Raw genomic sequence first — 13,794 nt, 5'->3', positions numbered from 1 at the left:
TATTGCCTGTAGGAAGAAAGACTGGCATAAAAGAATCCAAATCAACACAAAAGCTGTAAAAGTTTGCACTGTCCTTCCATTAGCAAATAAAGAAAACTAACAAGTATCCCAATATACCTGCTTGTTTTAATTTTAAGACAAATGGCATTATCTGTGAGGAGCTATGCCAGAAATCACAACCTTTGGTTATGCCTTTAGCTTAAGTTCAATCACCCCTAGATTTCCAAAATTATATTACTAATCATATTGTGCACATAATTCTGTTTTTTCATATTAACTTCTGGCTCTGTGACATTTTTTAGATAAGTGCATACACATGTTGAGTTCATTGGGAAATGGCCTATTGGATTACATTTCAGATGAACAAACAGCATCTGACTGTGCTTGCTAGAGAGGAGCCCTCCCACTTCTTAGCAAATACATTTCCTCTTTTAAATTGCAAGCAAAATCCTACAAGGAAGTACAAGAGAATATCATCAGTCTGATTTAACTCTCAGCACTGGAAAAATGTGACCTCTAAACCTCATTAGACCAGAGAGTTTTAAAACAAACTTAAGGGTGCATTTTGACTCTGTAAAGCAAAATAAACCAAGGTAACTGTTTTCCTAGGAAGAAGATTATGCAGAAGGCTATGTAGCAGGTCACTGCAAACAACTGAAAGTAACCACTTCTTTCTTGGCTCATCTTTTCTCATAAACACAAAACTGAGCCTGCCAGATAGTCAACCTAGGCTTTTCAAGAATGTGCTTCTCCAAGTTACATTTCCTATTTTTAGGTGCTAGCATTTCATTGCTAGCATGAATTTTTCTGGAAAATTACAGGTCGCTCTTGCATTCTGTTAGAAAAACACATGCTAGTAAGCTGAACAATAAAAAAGCCAAAAAACCCGAAACCAAAACAAAAAAACCCTCAGTTATATTGCTGGACTCATTTCCCTAATAAGCCTTACCTTTACCATTTAATTCTGCATATCCCTACATATCTTACAGGTATGGCTAAAGTAAGCCAGCTTGTCATTCAGTACCATTCAAGAAGTCAGGGAAAGGAGAAACCAGCCTGTTCATACTGGGGATACTGGTGAAATGTCAGACCCTCACCAGACCTGGAAACCCCAGTGAAGTCACTTCTTCTGCAGCAATCCCTGACCTCCTCCTGCCTCCCCTCTCCCCAGGCACATGTAGGAGGATGACTTATCAGTAGTTACTGTAGCAGTATTAAGTTAGATAAAGTTTTTTCTCTGTTCATATTCGGTGAAGCATACTGTACTGCTGAGAACTTATTTTCCTATAGTCTTAGCCATCTTCTAGTGTTAAATGAGACTTCTCCCCACATCCCTGAAAGATGAATAACGTTCAGTGCTATTTTGCTGTATTTATTTTGCAGTATATCAATTACACGAGTCACAGCAGACATCTCGCTTGCCAAACGCTCGGTATTAAACAATCCCAGTAAGCATGCGATCATAGAACGGTCTAACACGAGATCGAGCCTAGGTAAGTACCTGTAAGGATGCTATCTACAAATTGCCTGTGAAGTATGCTACTCTCATTTCATATGTGTAAGCTAAAAATAGCCTTCTCTCTGCTGTGGGAAAATCACAGTTCCCATAATTCAGAAATCCTGTCACTAGAAATAATTTTAAAATCACTGTCAGGTAAACTTCCTATAGTGCTGATTTTTGTTTATTCTGCTTGTGCTCGGTTTTCGTGTTTTGCTGTTGGCCTCAGTGGGGAGAGGCAGCCATCCATATAAAATCTGAACACATGTTCTTCTGGTTAAATACTTGGAATTATATTAATATTATTGATATTATGCATTATTTTAATAAGATTACTAGTAGTGATAGCTACTGACATGAAGCCTGAGAAAAATTATTGAAGTACAGATTTTACGAATTTTGTATCAGTTTTAACTAATGATAAGGTTGGTACAAAAAAAGGAAGGATGTAAAAAGGGAGATGTTTTTAAAAAACTATATAGCTACATTCATAGCCTAAATATCTGTCAACTTACATGAGTCTTTTTGTACTGAAGCTTGTCCAGTTGTATCAATAATTAAACATTTATTACCCAGAAACAAAAACAAGCTTAGCTGGGAAGTTGTAATTAAATGTAACCATTTACAGTACAAGTGGCTGCACTGGAGCTTCCCATCTCAAGGTGTCCTTAGAGTTAGAAGGAAAAGGTGATCATTTTGGATTCTTAATTCCTGACTGCCTTTGCCTTTCCTCTAGACTGAGATGTATCCAGGACTCTGCTGTTGTCACTGGTGCATTCCCTGTGTAGAGACACCTGGAAATAGCCAAGAGGTCTAGGGAAAGGTTCCCTGTCCATGGCAGGGGGCTGGAGCTAGATGACCTTTAAGGTCCCTTCCAATACAAACCATTCTATGATTCTAAGATGAATCCTTCCAGGAGTCTACATCTACATACTTGTGTAAGAGTACTTGACATACTTGACTGAGATACAAGACAAAATCCCATAATAAATCTTGCGCAAATCCCCCATCAAATACCAAAAAAAAGGGGAACTTGCTACATCCCGGGTGAATGCTCAGTCATGTTTCTGCCTTCAGAGAGCTGCAGGTTCCTCTTAGTAGCCTTTGAGATTGGTTTCCCCTGAACACACCATTGCATCTTGAAAAATTGTAAATTTTGTGGAACAAGAAAATAGTTTCATTCATTCTATTAAATAAGTTCTTATCAGTTTTGCAACAAAAAAAATCCAACAATACCTGAAGTGTGACTGAATATTTAACATTTGCCTAATATAATAGTACTTTTTAGAATAAGCTTCTCCACCTTAAAAATTTTGACTTCCCTTTCTTGAAAATTTGTATCATAAAACCTTTGCTTTCAGCTATATGGAGGCTGTGAATTTTTGCTTGAAAGTAGTCTATAGCTTCCAAGTGAGTCACCTATCACAAAATTGTGTACAGGAAAAAAAAATCAATAAAAATTGAATGCTGCCCAATCTTGTACACATTTATCTCATGTAGAACTCTACATGAGATAAATGCTCTCTCTTGAGAGCATCAACATTTTTCCTTTGTGTCAAGGTACTTCTTTAGATGGAGGTATTTAAAATGGGAGTTCTGACAGAACCTCAGTTTGGGACACCCAAAAGATGACAGTGTTTATATATATATATGCAAATATGTGGATAGATAGGTAGATGTATCTCTCTAGTTTTTGTAACAGAGATTATTAACTAAGATTTCCTTCTACATATCAGGTTTTCAGTTGCGTATAATTGTTCTAAAAATTAACTGATTTATAAAATAACTTTGAAGATCTTTGACCAGAGCAACTGGGTCATTCTAGCATAAGTTAGAGCAAAAATTAATTTTGTATACTAAAATATTCTCAAACCCTTTTCTTTCAGAAGCTGTAATGCTTCCATTGTTCTAGTAATCTAACAGGGTTTTGAAATTTGGTAGTGAACTGAACAAAATTTCAGTTACATGTTTCTGGGCAATTTTATGAAACTAATGAGAAAACTTGACCAAATTATTAGAAGCTGCTATTAACACATGCCAAGTTTTGCATCTGAATAGCTTGAAGACTCAGCTTTCCTTGGCAAGGTCCAGCAATGATGCTGAGCAGAACCTGCTCCCAGCAGACTGAGTTAGGGCAGCCAAGCAGCACTGAGGTGAAAAGATGCTCATCTTTCAATTTGCAGTCCCTCCTTTGCTGTGCAGCATGGAGAATGGAATAAAAACTCATCTACTTGAAAAATGTTCACCTGGAGGAATAGATGGCTGGCCAGGCTAAGGCAGGAAGGCAAGTAGTGAAAATCCATTATGGAAAAGGTTGGACTTACGGAGAAGAAGTTGTGATAGTCAAACCAGCTGATAAAGCATCTCCAGGTCAGTGCTCTAGGCATGGGATAAACCATGGGAGGACAGGAATCAGACAGGAAGTCAGGGAGGGAAGTGATGTAGCAGCAGTGTTGGGAGGAAAACTGAGTTAAATAAAATAAACTGCAGACAGAAAAGGTAACTGCTTTTGTAAGACAGTGGAAAACCCTTGCAGAAGGCAAAAGAAAAAAGTACAGGGCATGTTACAGCCTGTTTCCCTGCCTATCTGCAATGTACCTCAAGGCAGAAATAAGAGTCAGAATGAGAAAACATCATTGTAGTCTGCTGGTAGGTGACAATACACCACTGCTATATTTAGTTGGCTGAAGTAGAAGAGGTGAGTGGTAATATCACACTATATAGTGGAGTTTTTGTTTTTTGGTTTTTTTTTTTCAGTTTGTGTGATGAATTTGCTATAAATCAACAAAATATCCTATTAAAAGAATATTATTAGTTTTACAAATTCAAGCAGTGCAAGATAAAGGTTAGGAAGTGATAATAAGGCTAACTGTGCAGCATTTCAGTATCTTAAGGTTATGTATGCTGTGATCCAGTCTTTGATCAAATATTTACAGACTACCTTTCCACCGGTCCTCTGCCTTAATATTCTTGAAAAGTGTATAAAACAGTGTGGGAAATTGGATGCAGTGCAATTGCCCCAGTACAATAGTGGCTTTTACTGCTTCTGATACAGAACTGCTGTACACTACTGACTTTATGAAGATGGCTATTTTTTCCCAGGGTTCTCTGTGTGCTTCAGGCATTTTCTGTAAAAAGACTGAGTGTTGTAGCTGAAACAGAAGTTCAGGCTTTGGACCTGTCAAATAATAGTGTATGCCATCAAAATCAGCATATTGCATGTTAATGCACTGACTTGGAGAAGGAGGATGGAAAGCAGGCAGTCCTTTATGTAGTACTGGAGCTCCTGTTGGGAGCTTGTAAAATACCAGCCTTGTGGATCCTCATTCCCCAGAAGTTCTCTTATTTTAGGCTCTAGTCTTCACAAATATTTAACTGGGAAGGTATTCTTTTCATTCCCAGACTAGCTCAAAGAATTTTTTCCTTCTCTCAGATCAGTACTGATAGTCTGTACTGACAGTACAGAGCAGCATCAGGAATGTCCTGAGTCTTAGTACTGACTTCTAAAACAAGCTTCAAGGTTGTGTTCCATTTGGAAAAAAGAATCCCCAAGAATCAGGATTTCCTGCATTTCTGTTCTGAATATAAATTTTACTGGTAATTACTCTGAAGAATCAGACATTTCTGAAAATTAATCCTCCAGAATTTCATAACTTGTGATTATTCTTTGTAATTCAACTTTCTCTTTGGAATATACAAATAATTCCAGCTTCTCACCTAACTGAGATGTTTCAAAGAGAAAAATATTTTTTTGCATATACCAGCAAAGTAAGCTCCACAAAATAGCCCATAAATATTTTATGCATTCTGTTTTCAGAGAAAGATTAGAGCCATGTGTTCTAAATGAGATGTGAAACACGTTTTTGACAATGAAGAGAAAGTAAATTATTTAATGGCTTCTTATCAGTTGACAGTGTATGGAGCTGCATACTGAATGAGACAGCAGCCCTAAAGGAACAGCTATATTGTATGTTCCTGAATGTGCTCTCTTGAAATACAGATTGCAAAAGATTTGGTTTAGGAGAGCTGTTTTGGCATTTCATATTTTATTAGCATTAGCTTTGCAGCCAATAGCATTCCCTACTACTACAAGTTTTATAGATATATAATTAAATCAGGACTCAGATCACATTAGTTCTTTTCTAGTATCTGCTGCAGGTCTGCTCAGAGTCCTGGAAAATAATTTTTTCTCTACCTACATTTTCCCTTCTATAAAATGAAAAAAATAGGTTCTTTTCCCCAAATCACTGGAGGTGGGGGGGGGGGGGGAAGAAAAAAATCCCTAGATTTCAGCAAATACTAAATTCTAAATTTGTGCTGGATTTTTTTGTTGTTTTGTTTGTTTTTGTCTAGACTATATATAATGACTTAGTTCTGGTCTAGGTATTTAAAACTGGTATTTACCACAATTTTTTTTTCTCTTGTTAAGGAAAAACAGTATTTGTTTTGGTTTGTTTTAGTTTGCTCTTAAAGGGCTTCCTGACTGCACAAATATGAGATGTGGGGAGATCAGTTGCTCTCTTCTCCTTGAACAGTCATTGGCACGTGGACAGAGATCTGTGTGATTAATTCCTACATCTGGTACAACTTAAAAAATCCTTTATGAAAAAAAAAATATATATACATATTTGCTATATATATATAGCAAATACAGCTCCCCAGAACTGCTTTTTGTTAATCCAAATCCCTCCTTCCTCTCAGATTCAATGGAAAGCTATTTTTTTACTCATCAAACTTTGTGTAGTGGTACCTCATGCAGCCAGGCCACTGATCTACCCTTCACTTATGAACACGTTTGTGAGCAGCAGTTGTAACTGCAGCAGAGAAGGCTATTTCTTAGACTTCTGAAAATACTTGGTTGTTTTTTATTATTTTAATAACTGTTCCATCAACTACTCAAGGTAGTAAAAAGGTTCTGTGCTTGATATATTAATATCAAATACTTTTCTCTGGGAAATAAATTTACCTCCTTTTGAGAACTCTTACCTTATCACCCAATACAGGTCTGCATTGTTGTACATAGCACAGGAAACAGTGAAGTAAGCCCCATTCTTTGAAATGGTTTAATAGACGAACCAGAATTAATTTCAAAGAGACAAGCAGCAACAATGTGATAATCAGAAATAGGAATAGCCACGAAGAACTGGATTTACAGGATTATAAGGGAGTCTCAATCAGTTTCTAATGCTACACACACCTATCGACTGACAGTTTGCTTTTGTAATGGAATCAGTTAAAAATAGGCTTGGGATTTGACTTATTGGAAACCAATGCTGCCACGGAATATTTAGTATAAAATTAATGTTCTCGAGAACTTTTTTAAAATAGTGTCTGGCTCATAAAGATTTAGGTGGATAGTACAGTCTTGTTCCTCTCTGTCCTAGTTTGAAACTAGACACTTTCTAATTAAGCTTGTTTTGATGTAAAGGGAAATGTTTGCTTGTCAATATTGCTACATGTTTTAACATGCGAGATGTTAGAACTAAATTGAAGGAAAGGGCAAATTTCTTTAAAAGGCTAGAAGAAATCTGTAATTTTGAACAGATTTTTTCTCCAAGAATGTACAGAATGTGGTTAAATCTTATTAATCTGAAAATCAGCCCCAATTGACTTAGTTAATTCTTTATATGGATGCATGCCATTTGCAGAAACTGAACCAGCTTTGTGCTTCTGCTGCGTTTCTTTGTCAAAAGGACCCAAACCTTTTTCTGTGTATGTTACACTTGTTATAACCTTGCCTCATGCTGTATGCTTTGTACAAAACCTGATTGTGTTGGCTTTTTCCATTCTTTGCTTCATTAATGCTCTCCCTTTCCAGATGTTTTAGGTATGTATACAAGCTTGCAAATTACTTTTCCTGCTGTTTTGTGTTCAGTGCTTTATTGTACCAGACAGAACCACCGTGTTTCTCGCATCTGGCTCACTGATAGACAAAAGCCGATCCTGTACTGTGTTGCTAAGTCTTTCTTTTAGAAAACCTTGCTGGTTTTCCTTATTTATTTTCAAGTGATTATAAAAATAAAGTTGACATTGACAAGTAAACACTACAGATTAGGTATCCCATTGTGTATTTCTGAGATGTGTGCAGCTAATCTGTGTGTGTTCTAACACAGACGTGTGACTGTGTTTGTAAAACGTGTCATTGTCTTTATGGTAAATTGATTGCCATCACGTGCCTGGGAGCGTTTATTTCCTTTCCACGTGTGTATATGCAGTAACCTGTCAGGCATTACATGCCTGTTTGCATGTGCAATTGAGCACCTACCTTTGGAAGGCTATCTCTAAAAAGTGTATAGAGCTTCCATTCACATCATTAGGTTGATACCATAAAGTTTTGTCTTCTGAAAATGAAATATAAATGCTCGAAGAGATAGTTGTGGATTAGCTGTGCAAATTTCAGCCTTGTGGGTTTTTTTTCCTTGATATTTGTGTGAGAAGGCAAATGAATGCTTGAAACTATGGTAGTAATTTATTTGTTAAATATATACATATGTATATATATATTTGCATACATACATACTGTATATTATATACATCTATGATATTGCCATGTATTCTCCATGTCTGGTAATTTAATGACAGTTGTGCTACAGGATAAATTTCAAGTAAAGGCTTCCTCAACTATAAGTCAAAGATAAATTTAAAAGCGTGCTAGCTAGGCCTCATAAAAATCCTTCATTACTTACAGAGGCCAAGGAAAAGAAAATCAAAATTTGGACTTAACCAAGAGTGCATTTCCTTCCCAAAGTCACAGAGACCTAATATAGTTCAAAGAAAATAAAGGAGATGTTCAATGTGTTAAGGAAAATCCTGATTGTTCCTTTATAATTTTATGTTCAAGATAGCTGTGACAAATGTCCATAACTCTCACTCTCAAGTGTTAAATATGTCAACCTGGTTAACCTGAACCTGCCTTGAACCAGGATGCAGTAAAATAGCAGCTAAGAACTTTTGGGGTTTTATGAGGATGTAGCTATACTTCTTTTTGCCCGCAAATGGGGAAAGAGTAGAATGAATTTAGTAAACCTGCTATAATTTATCAGTCTCACATGTCCCAAAATACTCTTTTATCCTGCTGGGACAATCTTGATTTTCTTGACATCTAAGGTCAGAGTTTCCCTAATGAAATTCATCATCCCTAATGAATAGTAGTTGTGTATTACAAGTTTGTTACTAACTTACCAATATTGTAACTTGCAAATAAGGTTTTGATACAGTACAGGCAAAGCATTTGAATTAAATTTCCTGAGTGTTTTCAAAGGGTATATGGGGGGAAAAAAATCTTGATTTCTGTAAATTAGAAATAACTCTTAGCAACCTGTTCTTATATTTTCTCATTATACTATTCAGAAATATGTGTGATTGATAATACATTGAAACAAAACATGTGCTTGAAACAAAGTAGTGTAGCAATGTGTTAGAAAAATTTCTAAGGTTATAGAGATCTGTGTAATAGACAGGATACTTGGATAGGTAAATAAAATATTTTTAGCTAGTTACATGTTTGTTTGAGAGTACAGTTTGCTTCCCTTAAAGCTATTCATACTGTAGGTTGAATTGATCCAGGTTTTTTATTTCTCCTGGGCTGGTGGAACTGATTAAAGCTGGTGTCTGTGTCCCCATTTTATCCAAGACTAAAAGTTTGCATTATTCAACCAAAACTCAAAGAAGTCTGAGTTCAGTTCTGTCCTCTGCTAAGAAAGGCATGGACTCATCATCCCCATCACCATGACAGGGCTATGATCACCTTTAGGATGGCTGTTGGTTGGTCCTCCTGAGTCTTACGCACTCTGCATAATAATTAAACTTTCCCTGGAGAAGGAACTGGAATCCATGTGTTTTGCCTCCCACTCTGAGCATCAGGCTGCAGAGTCAGTATCTCTCCCACTCAGTGAATACGCAAATGTTTGGTGAGTGGCACACCATCAGCAGGAGGGGTTGAATATCCAGGGATGGAGTAGTTCCACATCCTGTCTGTGAAAAAGGCTGAACATTTTTATTTATGTTTGTTCTGGAAAAAAACAACAGACCAAGGGAACACTTGGTGCCTATGTATGGACTAGATCTGTAAAAACCTATAGCAGTGCACTGAGTAATGAGGCATGGTGCACAAATACCCAAGTTGTTGCCAGCCTGACATGATTATGTCCATTCTGAACTATGCAGAGACACTTGCTTGATCCTGTGGACAAAATAAATGTTTTACTGCTTCTTTGCTCAGTTTTCCTGTTACAATTACTCCTTAACAGAGTGTGAGGGAGCCTGATGATAGGAGCAGTGCTGTGCTGCTGCATGGCACCTTCTGAAGCTGCTGTGGTTCTTCATGGCACAGTCATTTCAGTGCACCCTTGTGCAGTGCTCAACCACTTGTGTTACTGCTGCAATCTGCTGCTTTCAATCTTTTCCATTCATAGGCCATTAAAATTTACTTCCAGTTTAAACTTGGCATGAGAAGCATCATTCCATGAATGCTATTGTTTTGCTAGCCCAGAGAAATGAGGCAGGAAGTAGACATTTTTATGTGCCATTTAGTATTTTTAAATGACACTATCTGTTTTATATTTTCACATAATTACAGTGCTGCATTTCAGGAGATGTTAGTCCATTATAAATAGATCTTGGTTTTGTTGAGGTTTCCAAACATGACATTGTTTCTGTCAATACCACTTGGACGTGTGTGTACATTAAAAGCCATCTGAATTCTGCCTAAACTGAGCCTCAGCAGGCAGGAGGAGGAAAACCCTGCGTTCCTGCAGCATCTCACCCCACAGCTCCCCTTCAGCAGAGCCCAGACACGAGCTCCAGGCAGAGCAGCAGACATGCTTCTCTCCTTTCTGCCTTATCCCTTGCAGGAGCCCCATCTGTTAGGCATGAGTAACACATGCAGCCACTTTTCCTGGAAAATATTGTCATCCTCCCACTCCCACCCTCCCCTTTTTACGTAACAAGCTAGTGGCTAAGCTATTTGGTGGAGGCCAGGGAAATCTAAGTATATTCACAAAACTACATTTAGATTAGACATTTGATTAAAACATCTGTAATCCAGGCATCTTTTGACCAGTTGCCTGAGGAGTAAGCTAAAGCATTTATTCCCTCTTGCTTATGTTTTTCAAGATTTTTTTCCTTCTTAGCTGGATATACAGGAGCAGAGGCACAAAGCATTCTGCTCCCCCACACTGGGACACCCCACGGTGAAAGGTGGGTCATGCAATCCTGCCTGGAGACTGTGGGACTGAACCTCCCTGCCTGGGGAAGTGCTGGAGACTGTCCAGCCCAAGCCCCCATTCGCTCCCTGCCTGCCCAGAGCCGCATTGCTGCTCCAGGGGTGGAAAGAGGAGGATGAAAAGAAAGAGACCAAACACTTACATACCTGTGGGGTTTCTTCTTAGCTTGCTCTGCTGTGGTTAAACCCCTTGTAGCTTATTGGATCACCCTGGTAGCGTCTTGGACTCATTGCTTTGTCTCCAGGGAGCACAGATCCCAGGAGCAGCCCAGGGTAGCCTGCTGTGGCCTGCATTCTGCTTACAGCAGCACCCCATGGAGACACTGGTGATTTTGCACTCAATATGAAGCATGTGTATACACACACATGCTCACAAATGAAAATTTAAAATTTTAATTCTGTCAGTCAAGCTTATGATTTTGTTCTCATTAGAGTTGGTGCAGGCACAGCTCAATAATTATCCCTTCCTTTTTTTATTTTCTTTTTAAATTTTCTTGGATTTCAGATATGACCTTTACTCATTTCTAGCAGGTTTTTTTGGTGCAAGACCTTCTTGGTGGTTTTAAGGCACTGGGATAAAAACTACATTTTTTTCTTTCTCCTTTGTTATGGAAATCCTGAGGTTGCCTTAAACTTCTCATTAATTATAGTCATGGAATTTAGTGGTTAATTATTTTTTAAGTAATTGTGTTGGTATAAAATAATTAACATAAAAAATTATGGCTACTGATAGCTGTTCTCCTTAATTTATATAATTATTTCAAAGCCATTTGTGTCAGATGTTGCTAATCATTTTGTATTGCATACATTGACAGAGTTGTGTTCTTTGATTCCATCTGTCTGTAATATCAGCAGCCCTGTTTTAAAAAAACATGCTTTGTCTCTGTGTCTGTTGGAGTTGAAATAATAATTTACCTATCTGTTTCAATGAACAAAACAGAGCCACCGATACCATAGACAGGAGCCAAGGTCAAATTTAATAGGCTATAAAAGTCGTACTGTGCTCAGTATGTGAATTTCACTGTCCTTGTGAAGATCAAAATTTCTTTGTTGCCTCTAAGCAGCAGTTTGTGCTTCACTTGGGCCTTTGCAGGCCAGATGCAGGTCCATTTTGCATCTCATCCCTCTCATGGAACTGCTATTTCATCAGGGTCTTGCTGAAACAAATTGCTGACGTAGCTGCTGCTCTCAAGCTGAGTCCTGGTGACTCCTGGCTGCTATGGATGAGCCCAGGTTTGCAGGAGGGTTGTGTTTCTCCAGCTGTGTACCACAGAGAATGTTCCTATTCCATAGCATTACATAAGTGACCCTAAGTTCCACCACAGTTCATCATGTTAGTAGTGAATTGACAGAGATAAAGTGTTGTTGTATCCTTGCCTGTATTTTACGTGAAATTTTAGGAATTCACTTGTGAGGTCCAACTGGTGTAAAGAATATTTGTCTGCACCCCTAATGGGATAAGTGATTTACTTGTCCTCTCATTGCACTGAATTTCTATTCAAGGCACAGTAGTGATATTGATAATTAATATTTGGAAGTAAGTTTAAATGTGCTGTATTTAAAGTTCTCTGGGAGATATGTACTTCCTGTTTCTTAGAGCTGACTCCTTATTGTATGGAATAAATAGTTGAGTGCTCCTGTCATTTAAAATATGTTCACTTTCTGGTTACCAAGGAGACCATATGAAATAGATTGTAAGGGTCACTTTAAAATTTGGTAGCTGATTTCTGGGTTTGAGTGTTGTAGCTGGGCTGTCAGCATTTCATGATGATCATCACAGTAATTCTAATTATTTTTATGCCTCTCATTATGATTGGCAAATAGAATTTATTGGAGTTTAGTATAACTTCACTCTTATGCCTCTCCAGTACCTAAGAAAGGACATTATTATAAATAGATGGTATTCATGGAGGTGGAAACATTGCAAAGCTATTACTATGCTGCTTTGAAGAAACCCTACTGTCACCGTTCTCAGCTCCCTATTTTAACTACCAGTGACATTTGTGTTACTATCCCCACATGACTTTTTGAGTTATTTCCTTACTTTGGGCACATGTTTGAGAGATAATTTGTCTTGAATGTCTTGTTGTGAAGGAATTTTTACAGGTAGAGAATTTGTTTTTTGAGATATTGCTAAAGAAAAATGAAAACCAAAGTAGTAGTAGTGGATAAAGCCTTTGTCATCTAAAAAGAGTAAGTAATTGCAACAATCTTGTAAAGTTGGAATTCAAACAAAATTTCAAGCAAAATGAAAGTTTTTCCAGAAGCTGAAGAAGTACTCTAAGGAACAGGAGATCAGGACCTCTTCAGCTATCCCTGTGGCGTTTTCCCATCCATTCCTGACTGAAAAGGTAGTGGCACATGTATTCATTCACCAGTCATGCAGTGGAGTTCCTTGAACTTTTCTCCTATACTCAAGTTAAGAAAAATAGGTACTGAAATACATTTTAATTGGCAAAAAAGATCTCTCTCCATCTTCAGACTCAAGGGAAACTATTGGTTCATAGGACCATAATTACCTGCAGTTATTGCTGTGAGTGTGTTTCACAATAGAACGTACCCTGAGGTAAACTCTGCCCTGGCAGAGAGCGTTTCAAAAAGTATAGCAGGAAATCTAGTGCACAGAGATGTGTTCTCTACTGGCAAAGTGCTGCAAGCATTGTAGAAAATACTGCTTCCCTAGACAAAATTACAATAAAATGGCATAGAGGCAGATTTTGCTCGTTATAAATTGTCTTGAACAAGAGTTTTTGAGCAGTCTGAAATGGTCTTAATACATTAACTAATATTGTTATACTGACTGAAGTGTTGAGCCTGGTTTGAAATTGCAGGAAAGCAATCTAAACTCATCATCAGAACAGTGTGACAAATTCTCTCTGATATGTTTATTCTAGTTGTCATTTGAATTTAAATTAGGGATAGATTATTGACTATCTTCTACTAAAACTCTGAGACAGTGGTATTCAGTGATTTCAGCAGCATGTCTATGCAACAAAGTTGTAGAAAATATAATTGTGAATGTGGCAAGAACCATCAGAAGTTCTGTCTTAAAAAATGTGGTCCTAATTCAGAC

The 13,794-nt window shown here is 37.6% G+C and overlaps 1 protein-coding gene across 4 annotated transcripts in view; it reads left to right on the top strand.

The window, feature by feature from the left end:
- The window catches only part of CACNB2 (calcium voltage-gated channel auxiliary subunit beta 2), a 103,526-nt gene that overhangs the window by 79,184 nt on the left and 10,548 nt on the right, over positions 1 to 13,794 (top strand). For all 4 annotated transcript variants that reach the window (XM_053998100.1, XM_053998011.1, XM_053997936.1 and 1 more), the window contains exon 9: positions 1,384 to 1,493. In XM_053998100.1, the coding sequence (XP_053854075.1) occupies positions 1,384 to 1,493 (110 nt within the window). The remainder of the gene's footprint in view (positions 1 to 1,383; positions 1,494 to 13,794) is intronic.

This window comes from Vidua macroura, chromosome 1, assembly GCF_024509145.1.
Source record: "Vidua macroura isolate BioBank_ID:100142 chromosome 1, ASM2450914v1, whole genome shotgun sequence".
Classification (NCBI taxonomy): domain Eukaryota; kingdom Metazoa; phylum Chordata; class Aves; order Passeriformes; family Viduidae; genus Vidua; species Vidua macroura.
This window is presented reverse-complemented; position numbering and strand designations above follow the sequence as displayed.